The sequence below is a fragment of the Aquarana catesbeiana genome, linkage group LG01, assembly GCF_042186555.1.
Source record: "Aquarana catesbeiana isolate 2022-GZ linkage group LG01, ASM4218655v1, whole genome shotgun sequence".
NCBI lineage: Eukaryota > Metazoa > Chordata > Amphibia > Anura > Ranidae > Aquarana > Aquarana catesbeiana.
This window is the reverse complement of record NC_133324.1, coordinates 207173764-207192528: the sequence shown is the minus strand read 5'-3', so window position 1 is coordinate 207192528 and position 18765 is coordinate 207173764. Positions and strand designations below refer to the sequence as shown.

Sequence of the window (18765 nt, the reverse complement as noted above, 5' to 3'; positions counted from 1 at the left end):
TGCCCCCATTTTTCTAGTGCATCCTCAACTCCTTTGCTTTGCTTTGCTTTGCTGTGGGTCCTTTGCACTTTCAGTTTGTGGTCCTGCTATTTGGCCTGTCTTCTTCTTTAGCTTGGGTATCTAGCTCTATTGTTCTCCCAGGGTATCCCCAGTGTTGGATACCTAGATGACCTTCTGCTGAGGGAATAGCTGGCACAAGTTCTGATGGACAATGTAGCCCAAACTGTCAAGACCTTGCAGAGGTTAAGCTGGGTTCCAAACCTTCAAAAGTCTGTGCTGGAACCAACTCCTTGCTTGGAATATTTGGGTATAATCCTAGACACAACTGAAATCAGTTTTCTTCCCTAGAAGAAACTTCAAACTCTGCTTCCAGAATCTGACTCTTCAGTCCAGAAGTTGTCACTCTTCACTTTTGCATGAGACAGTCCCATCTGCCCATTTTAACTCGAGACCACTAAATACAACATCCTGTTGTCATGGGACAAGTCAGTCCAGCTCTTGGACAGATAGATTTGCCTGGTACTGAAGACCAGAATGTCCCTGGCTTGGTGGCTCAGGAATCCTGCTCTGGAGTTGGGTAACTCCTACCTTCCTATCTGTCGGAAGATCCTTATGACCGATGCCAGCTTGTCTCGCTGGGGGAGGATTTTTGGACACCTTGTTGGGGCAGGGGACATGGACACTGGAGAAATTGCAATCTCCCAGTTAACTTTCTGCGGCTTTCTATCCTTGTCTGCAGTTTACACTACTGGTGTGGATAATTGGCAGGCAGACTTCCTTAGCCAATAGCTCCTGGACCTGGGGTAATGGTCTGGTTACGGGTAGGGGTTGCTGGATGTGGGTCTCTTGGCCTCCAGGTTCACAGGATCATAATAGAAGGAATTCTGGCGATCCTCCATTTCTCTGGACTGGACCAGGTGTATCTGGTATGCCAACCTGATTGGACTCCTAGGGAACGTCTGTGACCTTTTTTGAATAGTCTCGAGAACCAGCTATTCACCCTGCTTCATGGTGTTGGAAGTTCAGGTACTGACACAGAGGCATCTGTGAATAAGTGATGCTTTAGGCTGAAGCTTGAATTCTTAAAGCTTGAACTTTAACTACTCTTAAAACTGTGCCCTCCCCCTCTTAACACCTTATGCTAACTAAAAAGATGCATATACTTGTCTATGTCAGTCAGCACCACTGCAGGGGAGAGAAGGGAGCGCTGACAAAGGATGTGAAGTTGAAGTCTTTGGGTGATGTTACCACTCCAGGCATAACCAGCCATTGTCATAATGCTCTCTCCTACAGCAGTGTGGGCTGAAAAAGCGTAAGTATATGCATCTTTTCTACACAAGTTAGTTGGCATAAGTGTTAGGAGAGGGGAGGGGAAATTTTTTTTTAAAGGCTAGTCTAAGGGACAGTTAAGGCTGCATCAAGCTGGAATTCCACTTTAAAGCTAGAAAGTCTACTTCCCGCAAAGTCTGGCACAGCACATGGAAGTCATACTTGGTGCAAGGGAAGAAACTTTCATCCCAGGAAATTCTCCATGAGACCAGGTTAGCATTTGGCCCTTTAACACTATCATGAGTGAAGTCTGCATATAAGATATTTTTCCAGAGACCAATGGCTTTCCCATTCCTTGATTAATACCTTTCTTCTGGGTGTCTTCCATGTAGCTCCCACGTGACTCTGAGGTATCTGAATTTGGTTCTCTCAGCACTCCAGAACTGCAGTTTAACCCAATCAGGTTTATTACCCTGTCTGCTCGCACTCACATGGTTGCATTTCTCGTTGCCATTACCTCAGCCATTTGAGTGTCTGAGCTAGCCATTATATCCTGTAAAGAAACCCCTCTTTGGTTTTACACAAGCACAAGGTGGTGTTGAAGTCTAGAACTGCTTTCTTCCTAAGGTAGTTTCAACCTGTCACCTCAAGCGAGATGTTGTCCATCTGTTTGACCCCAGTTTATCATAAAAATAACTCCTTCCATTGCCTAGATGTAGTTTGTGCTCTGCAAGTTTCTAGCAGTCACTGCTCCTATCAGAAAGATTGACGCTCTCTTTGCCTTTACTTTTGGCCCTCATAAAAGGGGAACCATCTACGCTTTCAACTGTTTCTCAGTAGCTCAGACAAAACATCATTCAAGCTTATGGTCTTAAATATTGGGTTCCACCCTTTTCTGTCAAGGTACCTTTACCTTTTTGGCATCATGCAGCTGTTTACAGGATTTGCAAGGCTGCCACCTGGTCTTCTGTTCTCACATACTCCATGTTCTACCAGGTGGATGTTCAGGCTTAATTGGATGCCAGCTTCAGACATAAGGTTCTTCAGGTGGCTCATTGACCTGATATGTAAGCTGTCCCAATTTTTTTTTTGCTGTTGTCCACCCCTGTGTCCTTGAATGGATAGGAAATTAAAATTTGATTTTTGTGTTTGCTGTAAGATCTATTTCTTGCAGTCTACACCTCCTGTGTTTTAAGATCATGCTCTTGCTTTACAAAAAAAATGAAGGCATGCTTGCATGTAGGAGGCTCAGTACTGGGCTTGTCACATTTTCATCAATATCCAGTACTCTAGTAGGCTCAGTATAACCCAAAAGTTTCTGCATTCATGTGGACTAAAATAAATGGATTTTATGGTAAATATAAAAATCAGTTTTACTACAACAATTTGTAGTAGTCAGAATAGTTGTTGAGAACTTGTCAGGGAAAGGAGTTTTTGTTGGCTGTGCTGTTGTTAATAAAGCTTATTATAAATTCAGGACTCCAGTGTGGCATCTGCTTCCTGAAATTTGTCTGGTTAAGGAACAGTTTAGATTGAAATAGTTCTTTTTGGAGTGCCAGGTGGAAATATTTGGTTGTCAATGGCCAAAAATCCTTTTGCATACTAGTCATAAAAGAAAATAGTATGGAAACCCTCAGCACTTTAGCTTGCAATGAACTACAATCATCACAAAAATAAATTGTGTAACACCAGTAACAAATCTGATAGAATGGATAATGCCGTGTACACACGGTCGGACTTTTCAGCTACAAAAGTCCGCCAGCCTGTCCGACAGACTTTCGACGGACTTTTGGCAGACTTTCAACCGACTTTCTAATGACCGGACTTGCCTACACATGATCACACCAAAGTCCGACAGATTCGTACGTGATGACGTACACCGGACTAAAATAAAGAAGTTGATAGCCAGTAGCCAATAGCTGCCCTAGCGTCGGTTTTTGTCCGTCAGACTATAGCATACAGACAAGCGGATTTCTGGGCCCAGCGGAGTTACGGCGTAAAGATTTGAAGCATGTTCCAAATCTAAAGTCCGTCAGATTTGCGACTGGAAAAGTCCACTGAAGGTCTGGTGAAGCCCACACACGATCGGATTGTTCCCCGGATTTGGTCTGTTGGCGTCCGTCAGACCAGTCCGGTCAAAAAGTCAGACCGTGTGTACGCCCCATAAGGGTTTTGACTTTTGCACGTCTGTGTTTTGTATTTGGGAGAATTCCTCTTAGTACTGTTATTCCTCATGACCGTAGTTAGCAAGACCGTGGGTGAGAGGAAAAATCCCTAATGGAAGTACAGTCTCCCAAAAAAAGGATTTACCCTCTTCAGCACTTTTTCCAAGACTTGAAGTAGAAGTTCAGCCATAACCTAACTAGCTCTAAACCTACTTGCAGTCACATTCTAAAACCAATCTAGCCTTGTAAAGAAGAAATTGCTATACTTAACTAATCTACAGCAGCTCTGGTCCAGCCCCACACTGAGCTGTCAGAGGTGGCTTTAGCGTGTAGGCATGTGCTGGAGAGGCAGCCAACAACGCACAGTGGTGTAGTGGATAGCACTTTCACCTAGCAGCAAAAAAGGGTCGCTGGTTTGAATCCCAACCACGACGCTACCTGCCTGGAGTTTGCATGTTCTCCCTGTGCCTACGTGGGTTTCATCCGGGTACTCCGGTTTCCTCCCACACTCCAAAGACATGTTGGTAAGTTAATTAGATCCTGTCTAAATTGTCCCTAGTATGCGTATGTATGAATGTGAGTTGGGGACCTTAGATTATAAGCTCCTTGAGGGTAGGGACTGATGTGAATGTACAATGTATATGTAAAGCGCTGCATAAATTGACGGCGCTATATAAGTACCTGAAAGAAATAAAAAATAAAACCACAGAAGTCCCATAGTAAGTCTATAGGTGACGTCACTTGCCAGGCATTTCCCAGCCGTTAACGGCTCTCTCCTACACACAGCAGCTACCACTGGAGATCTTACTGGAGCGGCTTCAGAAAAGCCGCCATATATCTATGGTGATTTTCTTTTATACGGCGTTAGATAGATACATTTTAAAATGTGGGTGCGAGTAGATTTAGAGTTGGGTTAGGTGAACTTCTACTTTAAAGTCTACTGTTATTCCGCATATACACGATCGGAATTTTGGTCGGAAAAAGATATGACGGCTTTTCTGACGGGATTCCGCTTAAGCTTGCCTTGCATACGCACAGTCACACAAAAGTTCACTAAACTTACAACCGTCAAGAACGCGGTGACGTACAACACTACGACGAGCCGAGAAAATGAAGTTCAATGCTTCTGAGCATGCTTCAAATTGTTTCCGAGCATGCGTAGGAATTTTGCGCGTCGGAATTGCTACAGATGATCGCATTTTTGGATAGGAACTTCTTGCGACCGAAAAATTGAGAACATGCTCTCAATCTTTTGCTGGCTGGAATTCCAGCCAGCAAAGGTCCGATGGAGCATACACACGGTCGCATTTTCCGACGAAAAGCTCTCATCGGTCTTTTGCTGGCTGAATTTCCGATCGTGTGTACGCGGCATTACACTTGTTTTATATTCTAAAATCTAAACTTTTTTTTTTTTTTTTTCCCCCTTAAGATTCATTTATGTTGTGGTGATCAGTCTCTTGGCAGTACAGATATTGCTTTGACAGAACTGCTAAAGAAGGCCAGCACAGAAATAGAGCACCACCCTGTAGTTGTCGAAGGTGCTTTTATCCTCACGCCACCTAATAGGGCCAAGCAGAACATGTCATCTGTGCCGGTGGAAAGTTCTCCAACAATTGGAGTATCTATAAGTTTGCATAAAGAGGCCAGCCTACAGGTAACTAGGTGGAGTACTTTGACCATTTAACTTGAAAAAACGGCGCTGTTCTTATTTTTAATACATCTGTTATTTGTTACTTAGTCTTCACACAATTTTAATGAAATGAGGGAGAGTGTTGCGGCAAGGAAAGATCCATCAACACCACAGAAAATTTCAAAAAACGTGCCAGCTCAGCCTCCAATTTTTAGTGATTCCCCTCCAACCAAAGATGAAGACACAGACAATGATATGGAAAGCTTAAAGTCTGTGCAAGCAGAGCCCGCTCCTTCTCAGCCACAGACCAGGCCAGAGTTTTCAGCACCATGTGAGCTTCCTCTTCCAGGTAATTGGTTCTGATAATGGCATATTCCATGAAACTTCTTTCCCACGCATAATAATTATGGGGACATAATCTTTAGTTTAAATTTTAAATAAATACTGTACCTGTAGTTTTAAGGATTTAAAACAAATGTTTACTGAGAGAAATATAGATGCTGCTATTGCTGACCTCCCTTTGAAAATGTTGTCTGGCAGGCTGATCCAGAGTAGCTTCTGACTGCCCCATTACAGGTATACAGATCAGGATCATGTAACTTGTTCATGTGATCATGCATCCTTGTTCCAGATTTGTGTTTAAAAAATGAATGAAGCCAATGACAATGTAATTGCCATTTTCAGAATGCTAGCAAGGGCAGCATTTTATAGTAGAGCTTTCCCTTACTGCACACTTTTTATTAACTCAGTAATCGCATTATATGTCAGTTTAATGGTTCTAAAAACTGCACTCTTACATTCTACAACAATTCTGTTTGACTTGATGAGACTTCCTATTCTATCCATCTGTTTTATCTCTTTTGCAGCATGCTTATGTGGAGGGGAGATGGCTGGTCTTCCACTATCAAAGTTCATTCTGTCCCTAATTTTGTCTTCAGAAAAGATTCTCCTTTTCTTTTTTGTCTTTGAAGCATCATGCCAGTTTAAAGAGCCAGTAGACCTGTCACAAACCTGGACAATTCAAACTGAACATATGATAAAACTTGTATTGATAATGCTCATTGTAAGCTTGCTTAACAAATAGAATTCATAAGAGTTAGTTTTACATCTGATTCTTTTTTTTTTTAACTATTGGATGAAGTGACATGTATTGAATGATTTGAGTGATTGCATTATGTGAGCATTAAAGGGTTCTGTTTTCTGATCTCAGGTGTTCAGTCCCCACCACCTCCACCACAGAGCGCTCCAGAGGCTGTCCGGAGTCTGTCTGAATCTACTTCTGGACAGAAGATCGCAGTTCCACCAGCAGCACACCATTTCTGCTTTTCACTTGACCTTAGAAGTATCCATAATGTTGATGTTGGGTTCCCTATAAACTGCATACTAAGGTTTTAACTTTTCCATATTGTATCTTCCTACGCAGAGCAAATAAAAGGAAACCTGTGCAGATTGAAATATGGGGCTGCTTGTGCTGACCTTTTTGTGGAAATTCTTTTTCTGACTTAAAGTAGAACTATAGGACAACATTTTAGATCGAGTATGGGAGGGTTATAACACATGTCAGTTTTTGTTTTTGCCATCTGTGTCCCATTGTAGAGATTTCCCTTCACTTCCTGTCCCATAGCCAAACAGGAAGTGAGAGGAACCACTTCAGCCCCGGAAGATTTGCCTGCTTAATGACCAGGCCATTTTTTGCGTTACGGCACTGTGTCGCTTTAATTGACAATTGTGCGGACATGCAACGCTGTACCCAAAATCGACGTCCTTTTTTTCCCACAAATAGAGCTTTCTTTTGGTGGTATTTTATCACCTCCTGCGGTTTTTTTTTTTTGGTTTTTTTTTTTTGTTTTTTTTTTTTTTTTTGTTTTTTGTTTTTTTTGCGCTATAAACAAAAAAAGACCGACAATTTTGAAAAAAGCACAATATTTTGTACTTTTTGCTATAATAAATATCCTCAATTTTTTTTTTCTCCTTAGTTTAGGCCGATTATGTATTCTACATATTTTTGGTAATAAAAATCGCAATAAGCGTATATTGATTGGTTTGCGCAAAAGTTAGTGTCTGCAAACTATGGGAAAGATTTATGGCACTTTTATTATTATTATTTTTTTTTTACTAGTAATGACAGTGATCTGTGATTTTTATCGGGCCTGCCACATTATGGCGGACAGATTGGACACTTTTGACACTTTTTTTGGGACCATTGACATTTATACAGCGATCAGTGCTATAAAAATGCACTAATTACTGTGTAAATGTCACTGGCAGGGAAGGTGTTAACACCAGGGGGCAATCAAGGGGTTAACTGTGTTCCCTTGTGTGTGTTCTAACTGTAGGGGGATGGGTGTGACTAGAGGAGATGACAGATCATTGTTCCTAGCTAGTAGGCACACACAATCTGTCTCTCCTCTCCTCACAGAACAGGAATTTGTGTGTTTATATGCACACACACACACACACACACGTCCCTGTTCTGGCTCTCGTGCTCAGCGGGTATCGCGACCACCAGCCACGCTCAGCGGGTCCCCCGAAGTGCAGCGGGCGCGCGCCTGCTATCCCCACTTAAAAGGCCGACGTACAGCTACGACGGCTTGCAAGAACGTGCCGACCCGCCGCAGTATGACTGTTAAGGGAATCCCTTGGGGACCCCCAAGTCACCGGAACTAGTTTCCCCATTGGAAGGTTTCCCCTCCATTACTTTTCCAGGGACAACCTAAAATTTGGGACTTTCTTTACTTTAATTTTCAATGATAATGGTAAAGGGACAAATGGAGAGGGTGAATCGTCTTATCAGGAACACAGACAGCAATAAAAACTGACAAGGGTTCTAATCCCTCTCCACTCTATTCAAAACTAAAAAAAAAAATTTTGCCTTTAGTTATAGTTTAAAGCAGTAATAAACCCAAAAGCAAACCTTTATTATATTGCAGTGTACGAAATCTTAACTGTGGTGGCTGCGTTCGTTTTTCTTTTTTAAGTTATATTTATTTTCTTCAGGTGATCCAGCCAATATGTCTGTTGTTCTTCAACAGAACAACCTGTCCTGTAAATTTAGCAGAGGGCTTAGACAAAGCATTTAACACTGACACGGGTGCTTACAATGGTTAGCTGTTCATTTATGTAAAACCTTTATCCCAAAAGAAAAAATGTTGCTGTAACTTCTTAAAGTGTGAGCTGGAGTTTGGTTTTAATTTGTCAGAATATCTAAATCTGCTAGTATATTTAACTTGCCCCTCCCCCCAGATGAAAAATACCGCTGTCTAAAGATGTCTCTGTTGTTCCTCCATCCTGAGTGTAGACACCCTAAGGCACGGAGTGTTACTGGTCAAATCACACAAGGAGAAAATGCCTAAAAAAAAAAATGCAGCCACCACATCAAAGGGTTGGTAAGCTGCACTGTTACATTTTTGGTTTTGGATGTAATACAGATTGAAGGTCTTTGAAACCCTAACCCTGAATAATTTTGTAGTTTAGAAAGTCATGGTGAAGTCTGGGCACCAAATTCTCACCTTTGCCAAGTCAGTGGCTTCAAGTGCTGATGCAATGCTTTTCCTTTCATTTTACAACAATTCTATTTCTCACATTTGTCTTTCACTTTTAAATGGTTTCCATCACTCTTGTTCTAAATACCAGTGGAGACCTGCTGATCAAAATTTGTGCTCACTTTAGGGGCTCTGCAGCACTTTACTTGAATGCTGTATAAATCCAGCTCACTGGTAGAAATGTGGGTACCACCCCAGTAATCGCTGCCGATTAAGGACAACTAAAGATGAGCTTGATTTTTTTTTTTTTCCTCCACTTTTTGGATAAAGTAGGTAATGGTTGACTATCTGTTATTGAAGCACAACAAGAAGTGGGAGGAGATTTATCCAAAGGAAGGGAAGGCTACATTCATATGGCTGCACGGGGGTTGTTGCTGGTGAGATTCTTGATGGTGGTCCTAAACTGCCTGCGTACACTGTGTGCGAACAGCAGCAACTGTCAGTGGCAGCTGTCAGAATTTGTACTTTGTATCAATCAATGGCTAGCGCTGCCACTGTTTACATGTAACCACTTATCTGAGTGGTACATGCGAATAGAGCTTATTTGGACGTAGACATTGTACGCCCAGGGTCAGTATTACTGCGGACATCTGAACACAGCTATTTGGACAGTTTATATGTGACCGTATCGCATAGTGCTGCTGCATCCAGAGGCGGTGTTTAGGTGCCTGTGAATGCAGCAAACTATACACCGTTTGCCTCCTGTGTGGATGTAGCCTTACACAGTTGTCAACAGAGAAGGTATCCCTGTTGAAAGATTTCTATACCTGTTCCACTGGCAATTTAAAATTTTGGATTTTCTTTCATTTACTCTTAATGAAAATGGTCACCAGTACAAATTGAGGAGGCCGAACTCCCCAGCAAGGACACAGACAACCCTTTCTTTATTTTATCCAAAATCAAATGTTCACCAGGACAAAAAAAGGGATACAGACGACCTTTGCTTATTTTATCCAAAAGGGCGGGTGGGGGGAAATCCTTTTTTGTTTGTAAAGATAGTATTCCATATCATAGCAAATGTTAGGAAAACGTTGGCCAAGCATAAATTTTCTTTTTATCCTCATACTCACTGGTTTTTTATTTTTTCTATTCAGGTATTCGTACCCATTTTTTGGGAGTGCAGCCCCTATAATGACTAATCCACCAGTGGAAGTTCATAGGAATATGGAAGTTTTTCTTCCTCAGTCTTACTGTGACTTCGATTTTGCAGCCATGCCCCAAAAACTTCAGGAGACGTTTTTAAGGTAATGGGTTCTGGCTGTTTTTTATAATGTTTGTACTACTTTAAATTGTAGCTAGAATTCTTATCCTCGTGTGAGAGTTAGATAACTGGACAGTCATATGTTCCCTGCTCTTCATAAACTAGGATTGTCTCCTAGTCTAGAATGACTCCTTTCTTTATGGTACATTTTGTTTTGTCCACTTGTACTTCAGTGTCACATATTATTCATTCTCTTATTAAATTGAGGAGTAGAGGTTATAAAGAAGTTTTTTATATTTCATATGTCACTAATCTGTGCACATTCAGGTGATTTTGCTTGGACCAGTGACGGGGATGGGGTTTTATTTTGAGTTCATACTCCTTTTCTGCAAAGTGCTTATTTGGACAGACTGTTGAATAATGATTTCCATATCTATTTGTTTTCACCAACACCATTTAGTCATCTTACTTAAAGGGCAAGTTCACCTTTACAGAAAGTATTTATACATTTAACAGTATAGAATACCCAAAGGGGTCCTCCATTTCCACTGTGGACTCTACTGGGGAATTCTCCCTGCAGAGACTCTAAGCACGCTCTGGTGTCATCCCCATCTATACAGCACTGACAGCGGCTGAAGCAGTTTTTACAAGAAATCGTTTGTTTGGGCCAGCTGTGCCTAAACAAACTATTTTAAAGTAACATAAAACCTAGAGTTAGGCTTTAACATGGTCTTTTCTTCTCTCGTTGGCTCTTAGTCCCCTTTTGGCTTCACCCTCTGTGGTTGGAAGCCTGGGCTAGAGGAGAGACATCAACAGGGTCTCTCTGAACCTGGACATTCCTTGTAGGAACCACTGGTTTCTTTGGGTGATTGGGGTGATCTCTTCCCCTTGCCCCAGAGGAAATCTGTTTCCTGGGGAGTCCCCACACCAGGGGGGGTTTCAGCCTTGTTCTTAAGAACAAATGAATAATTCCTCGCGCTCCCTCTTCCAAAGTGTATAAGAATAAAATAAATTAAATTAATAACTTTCACATCTTAAACAAAAAGGACATCTGCCACGCTATAGATGCCCCAAAATCCAATTTGATAGATTATTAACATATAACCTCTGCTTAGTGCAAACAAAAAGCTATTAAAAGGATTTAAAAAAAATATATTGTGTCATCACCTCTAATATGGAAAGCCTCTAACATTTAAGTGCATAAAAACACTAATTGTGCTTAAACAGATGCACTATCCCTTATGAAATGCAGTATGAAAATAGTCACAACTAAATGTGCAAAATCATTTCAACACATGAATTCATACGTATAAATCTAAATACAAAATCGTACTATTATATGCTATATATGTGGGTCACTCTCCACCTTATAACAATACTTTAAAACGCCACCGCCAATGTTTTTTAATCGGTGCTTTTTTTTAAATTAAAAAGTTCAGAAACAGCTAATTTAAATATCAACATTCATGCGGATCTCTTGCCTTCAGTTTCCAGCTACTTCGGTGCACATCCTACATCTTACCGAAGGTTGCGGCCATATAATGGGCCCATACACACTCAATATTTTTCCTCTAGAATTAGTCAGCCAAGTTCCAAAGTGCACAAAGATGCGCACCAAATTCCAGGTCAGGTGCCTTTTAATAACATTTGCTCCCCAATGTAAGCTGCGCTCATACAAAAATTAGAGCTCACATAGTGAATGAACCCTCATATATTTTATGTGAGCTTTTATTTTTGCATTCTCATGCACCCTACTCCCTTTTTGTTTGGCTGACTTCAGGGTTTGTACCCTTGAGATCTTTACCAGTCTCAGGATTCACTTGGCTATCTTCATGGTATATAATGCTGTGATGATTTTTACATTTTTTTTATTTCTTTAGAGTTTCGTATTTGCGAGATTGGTTGCCTGGCCTTACCTATGGGTTGTGACTGTAATGCTTGAGCGTTCACTTGTAGACCGGCTGGTCTTCTCTTGTAGACCTGTTTTTGTCCAAGGGAGACCTGTTCTCATGAGGCCATGTTCTGGTGGGTTTTTTTTTTTCCTCTCTATTAACCACATCATATTCTTGGTCTATTTCTTCCTTTTCAGGTAAGTTATGCTGTTCTGCCTGGGTTTTTAGTTTCATGGCCTTTTGCTTGTTCAGGCTACATGCTGTTTGAGTGGAGTCGTTCCTTTTTTTGCCATGATATCTTCTTTCCTGGTCTTGAGCATCGGGTTGATCCTTTGTGGCCTTTGGTAGAGAAGAGGTCATTGGTAGCTTCCCCTTTGCAGGGGTCTTCTCCTCATCTGGTTCAGATTTAGTCGTTGGTCCTTTAGGCGTTACTTGCAAACTACTTGTCAGTGGCTGTTGCCCACCTCTCATTTGGACTGTTTTCGTATTTCCTGACTTTTTCTGAATTCCAATATCTCACAATGAATGCAAAAAAAAAAAAAAAAAAATTACAATTTAAAAAAAAAAAAAAACAGAGATTGCTTTCCTGTAGAGTCTATCAAGGGACAATCGTCCCACCTCTATGTGTGTGTGCGTGTTTGTGTGTTTTTTTTTTTTTTTGTGCTGTTTTTCTAGAAAGCTGAGGCATGTTGGCTAGAGGAAGGGTTATACGGGTGTTGTCTTACCATGTTTATCTTTGCATATTTGTGTCCTAAACTCAAGGGGGCAGTATAACCTTACTATTTGTAAATTTTCTGTGTCCCTCAATGGACTAAAAAAAAAACCAAAGATTTTATGCAAGTACAAAAATCCTTTTTATCTGAGAATGATTTACCTCACTGACTTTTTACTGACTATGTTTAAATATGAGCGTACATCTGAAAACTAATTATTATTATATATATTTTTTTTTACATTTTTTTATTTATTTATTTATTTTTTACAGGCTGCCTCTTCTAGTTGAGCTTTGGCACAAAGATCGACTTGCTAAGGATCTTCTGCTTGGAGTGGCAAGACTTCAGTTGTCAAATGTTTTAACCTCAGAGAAGACCCGTTTTTTAGGGCCTCATGGGGACCATTGTTGGAGACAAACCTGTATTGGGATCACCCCTTTTATTGCTGTACAAGGGTAAGGTGATCTGAAGTTGTTCTGCTCAGGTGTTTCGCTCTTTTGCTGTTTTAGATTTGTGTGTGTGATATCCTGAGCACAAACTATTTTATATTTATTTATTTACAGTTCTTCTGGGACTGGGTACTTGCACGGTGCTAATCACACCCTCTTTGTGAAAGCATTGTGGCCTGGTAATCGGCTACTCAGGCACCAAGCAATGCTTTTTTGGAGACAGAGTGGAGTGTCATGTGTGCCTGATAATTTCAGGGACAGATCAGGGCAGAATGGGATAACCGTAAAAGTGGAAATGGGGAACTTTGTTGCCTGCTATCCTGCTCATTTGTTACCGCCTTTAGTATTTAGCTAATACAGAGTCTGTTAACAGTAAGGGCCCTTTCACACCGGGGAGCTTTAAAATGCACTGTGCATTTAAAATTTATGTAACGCATCTGCTGCAAATATCTGGTTGTGAAGGACACTGTCGGGTGCCGGCTCCTTAACAACCAACTATTCAAAGGTTGTTAGGGTGCAGACAGGTGCTGGCTCTGCTATTCACTGACTGATTGTTAATTAGCCTACTAGCTTCCCTGAGAACCAGTTTAAAGCTACACATACAACACCCCCCCCCCCCCCATACTGCCATGGTGGTCACCCCCCAGCCCCTCTCTCTCTGCTGTTGGTCTGGCCAGTGGTGCAGACAGAGCTGAGCCCGCCACCATTAGCACCGGCCATCACACTGCACACTGAGTGGAGGAGGAGCTGGAAATACTGTTCAGGACGGCCTGGAACATCTCAAGCGGCACTGTGAGGGGGGGGGCTGGACTGAACATTGAGGCTGGGTTCACAAATGTGCTGCCACGGTTTCGTGCCTGGGGTCTGGTGCATGTCTGTTCACCGCTTTAGATGTGATTCTCGTCCGAATATTATGCCTGAATTCACACCTGAAAAGGGCCCAAACACGCTCAGGACCCTTTTGCAGTCCACGCCCACCCCACACTTGTGTGAACCGGCTCCATTGAAAGTGAATTGGATGTGAGGAGACCCACATCCAATGTGCACATATGTGAAAGAAAGAGCAAAGAGGAGGTGGGGGTGACCACCATGGAGGTATAGTTGCAGAGTAGTGGGGCATTGCAAATGTTTCTATTCACTGATGGTTGAGGGGGCTGGCAACTATTCACTGGTTATAAAGGACATCGAGTATCTACTCCTTAGTGCAGCAAAATGCAGCATGCAGGACTTTTCAAAACGCAGTGCAGAGATGTGAAAAGTCACATAGGATTTAAAGGGGAATCATTTTGACACACTTTTGTCACGCTGGAAAGGTGCGTTCCAACATGGCAAAAGTGCACCGGTGTAAAAGGGCACTTATGCTTAGCATTGGTTAGGCTGTCACTTGTTTCTTACCCAAATAGCCTTAGATTGCCCTAGATAGATTGCATTTGGGGACTGAATACATAGTATGCATTCATGTTTTTAGGAATGCTAACTGAGAACAAATATGGATATCCTGACAACTGGTATGTACATGCTTGTTTTAGGCTTGTGAATCACTGGATAGTAAAGGAAGAATAATCATGACAGACCTAGAGTTTGCACCTTCACAAACAAATTAGCAGCTTCCATATTGTTATCCTGGCCTGTCACTTGTACAAACACTATAAATTCCCTAAAGCGATGTTATATAATTTACTGCCAGTAGATGGTGCTGTTTGAAAGGAAATTAACGTTCACACTAACTCATTCAAATCCAGCTGTCACACATATTTTTACACCGTTTATTTTGGTTTCTTTAATCTGTGATCAGAGTGTGTGTGTGTGTATAGTGCTGTCCATACAAAAAATAGGTTTCTCTAACCTTAGTAGTAAGTAGATACGGAAACCGTGACAAACAATGATCTGATTCACACAGAGGTGGACAGTCCAAGTGATTGCAGAGGCATGCCTGCGGGTTGAGAAGGCAGCACAGGGTACTGACAGTAAAGCATAGCAGGGCTGACAACTGCGGAGTGCAACTGTTATGGCCAGAGGTGCATATCTTCTAAGAAAAAGACTAGGAGGTGGTAGGCACGTACCTGAGATAGCTTGGAGCAGGTGTCATCGAGCCAGAGACATAGGGTCACATTTGGTGACAGTTTGGCTCACAGGGGCGTGCTTGAGACCTAGGGGCTTCAAAGGGCTTGCTCGGTTACATTGGACGCACTGGGGGACACAAAAGCAGCAGGTGGGACCCGTGTTAAGTGCAGCGATTTGTTGCTCGAACGCTGAGCCACCACTTGCTTTGCTATTTAAGGTGGTGTCAATCACAAGAGCTAACTCATGATTGGCCATGGTGCCGATCAGAAAAGCGCTCTCCCTAATTAAAACCAAAGAGGAGCTCCGATGGTGAATCTAAGTAGAGGTGAATGGTGGCCAAAAAATATTGAATTTTGATGTCCTAATTGAAAACCACATTATGGGGAGGGTTAAAGTAGTTGTGAATGTCCAATAAATAGGGGCTTTTTTATTGACCACTTTTTTGTATTTTAACATGGATACAAATACAATATTTTTAATAGTATTTATTTATTTTTTAGTTTTTGTGTGTACAGTGCCTATAACAAGTACTGATCCCCCCCCAACCATGGAAGTTTTGTTCTTTATTGTCATAGAACCATGAATTTCAGTGATTTCAATTTGTCATCATTATTTCAATGTGATTTAAATCTAGTTACAGTGAATAACACAGAATAACGAATTGCATAAACATACACCCAACTTAATAAGACACAATCTAAATTATCAATGGTGCTAATAATATTAGGATTTCAGAGTTAAACAAAAAGAGGTACATGTAGGTCCACATGCATATATTTAATATTACATCAAATTAATGTACAGTTATATCAAGTATACTATGCAAATAAGGGGTAATATAACCATGTTGGGGTGGGGAGTGGGGGGGGGGGACCTGAAGATTAAATTCTTAGAAAAAAAATTATGTGCTACCACAATTCCTTGGATCAGTCCCAGTGTTAAATTAAAAATAATATGAGACCTCTTTCCTAGGGTGATAGAGTATGAAACATTTCTTGGAAAATGTGTGTGTGTGTGTATATATATATATATATATATATATATATATATATATATATATATATAGTGAGTGTGTGTTCAAGCAATAGTTTTTAGTTTTAAACAAGCAGTGCAAAAAAAAAATAATCTTCTTTTTTTTTTTTTTTCCCCATAATCTGAGATGAGTGGTTCTCATTGCAATTAACATAATTAACATGCCTAATATGAAGAATTACTCTAGCATTGACAGTTGTTCTAGATTTAAACCTAGTAAAGACATTTCTAGAAAATAAATTATTCTTAAACTTGCAAAGTGAAATCAGATACTTGTTGCCAGAAATAGTTTCTAAGAGCAAACATGCAGAATCAGTATGAATTTATTATTATTATTGTTATTATTATTATTTTTATACAGGATTTATATAGCGCCAACAGTTTGCACAGGGCTTTCCAACCTGAGGGCAGACAGGAAAGTTACAATACAATTCAATAAAGGAGGGAGCTTATAATTAGAGCTTATAATCTAGAAGGGAGGGTCAAGTGAAACAAAAGGTGATAACTGGGGGATGAACTGATGGAGAAAATGAAAATACAGTTGTTAGGTGTGGGCAGGGTAGGCTTCTCTGAAGAGAAGGGTTTTCAGGGATCATCTAAAAGCTAATAGAGTAGGAGATAATTGGACAGATTGGGGTAAGGAGTGCCATAGGATTGGAGAGGCTCTGGAAAAGTCCTGGAGACGAGCATGTTTAGAGGGAGCTAGAGAGCAGGAGGCCTTGAGAAGAACAAAGAGAACGATTAGGTTGGTATTTTGAGACTAGGCTAGTGATGTAGCTGGGGGATAAATTGTGGATGGCTTTGTTATTGTTAGTATTTTGATCTTAATTCCTTGGGTGAGCGGTAGCCAGTGGAGAGATTGACAGACAGAAGTAGCAGACACAGAGTGATTGGTAAGGTGGATGAGTCTGGCAGCAGCATTCATGATGGATTGAAGGGGGATAGCCTATGTATAGGTAAGCCAATGAGAAGGGAGTTGTAGTTGTCGAGGCGAGAAATGACCTGGGAGTGAATTAAGAGCTTTGTTGTGTCATTGGTTAGAAATGAGTGTATTTTGGAGATGTTGTGGAGACTGAGGCAGCAAGATTTGGACCGTGATTGGATGTGGGGCTTAAAGGAGAGTTCATAGTCCAGGACTACACCTAGGACCTTGGCATGTGGGGATGGGCTGATAGTTGTGCCATTGATTTTTGACAACAATCAGGGGAAGGGGCATGTGGTGGAGGTAAAATTATAAGTTTGGTTTTGGATAGACTGAGTCTGAGGAATTGGTGTGACATTCAGACTGATATTAGATAGTAAATTAGTGATACGTGAGGAGACTGAGGGAGTGAGCTGAGGGGTAGAGAAATAGATTTGGGTATCGTCAGCATAGAGATGGTATTGGAAGCCGTGGGAGGCAGTTGACACAGGGAGGAGGTGTGGATTGAAAATAAGAGAGGTCTAAGAACAGAACCTTGGGGGACCCCATCATAAAAAGGAGGTGAGGAGGAAGTAGAGTTGTAAGAAACGCTAAAGGTGCGGTTGGAGAAGTAGGAAGAGAACCAGCGAAGAGTACAACCACTGAGCCAAAAGGCGTTGAGTTTTTTTTTTTTTTTTGAGGAGGGGAGGGTCAACCGTATCAAAGGCAGCAGAAAGGTATAGGAATAGGAGTACAGATTAGTGTCCATTGGTTTTGGCCGTTAGTAGATCGTTTGTTAGTTTTTGGAGAGCAGTTTCTGTGGAGTGTTGAGGACAAAATCCAGACTAAAGTGGATCAAGAAGGCTATTCTTGGCAAGGTGGCCGCTCAGTCAGTTGTAGACCAGATGTTCAAGGAGTTTGGATAAAAAGGGGAGCATAGAGATGGGGTGTAGGTTGTTATGATTGGTTGGGTCCAGAGAGAGCTTTTTTAAGTATGGGGCTGACTAGTGCATGTTTTAAAGAGTTGGGAAACATGCTAGAAGAGAGGGAGAGATTGAAGATGTTGGTTAGAGAGTGTAAAATAGAGCCAGAGGGTGAACATAGCATTTGCGAGGGAACAGGACCCAGAGGGCAGGTGGTTAGCTGAACGTTGGCAAATAGTTTAGCAACCTTTAGTCTTTAGTAGTCTTTAGTGATGGGCTTGAATGAGGGAAGTAATGATTGTACCTGTGAGCTTGAAGTGTAAAGCATGGAGGGTATCTGAACAGCAGAGATCTCCTCACGAATTGTCTCAATCTTCTGTTTGAAGTGTTTGGCAATCTCCTGGGCAGTGAGTGAGTTAGTGGGTGGAGGACGAAGTAGATAGTTGAAGGTAGAGAAGAGTTGACGGGGATGAGATAAGTTGTTATGGGTAACTGTTAGACGGTTGGAGGGAGAGGATGTGGAGGAGAGTGAGAGAGTGAAACTAATAAGGTAGTGATCAGAGAGAGGGAAAGAATAGTTGGAGAGGTTGCATGGCGTGCATAGGTGGGAGAAAACAAGGTCAAGAGTATTGCCTTCAGAGTGAGTAGAAGAACGTATCCATTGCTTCAGGTAAAAGGAGGAGGTTAGAATGAGAAGTTTGGAAGTAGCAGGAGTGTTAGTATTAATAGGGATGTTGAAGTCCCAGAGAATGAATGTGGGTATCTCAGAAGAGAGAAAAGCTGAGTTAGACTTACCGGTAACTCCTTTTCTGAGAGTCTTCCAGGACAGCCCATGAGACCTTGGGCTCCTCCTACCAGGACAGGAAACACGTCACCCCCACCAGATAAAAGGGCGGTCCTCCAGGCCCATGTCAGTATTCTCAAGAACCGTAGGACCCTGCAAAACATATGCATAATACACATAACTTCAGACAATACCGGGTG

At 41.5% G+C, this 18765-nt stretch overlaps 1 protein-coding gene across 1 annotated transcript in view; it reads left to right on the top strand.

The window, feature by feature from the left end:
* The window catches only part of CEP120 (centrosomal protein 120), a 182028-nt gene that overhangs the window by 49185 nt on the left and 114078 nt on the right, over positions 1-18765 (top strand). The window contains exons 7-11 of the mRNA XM_073624700.1: positions 4864-5088; positions 5173-5413; positions 6275-6452; positions 9701-9850; positions 12685-12867. Coding sequence (XP_073480801.1) covers positions 4864-5088; positions 5173-5413; positions 6275-6452; positions 9701-9850; positions 12685-12867 — 977 coding nt within the window. The remainder of the gene's footprint in view (positions 1-4863; positions 5089-5172; positions 5414-6274; positions 6453-9700; positions 9851-12684; positions 12868-18765) is intronic.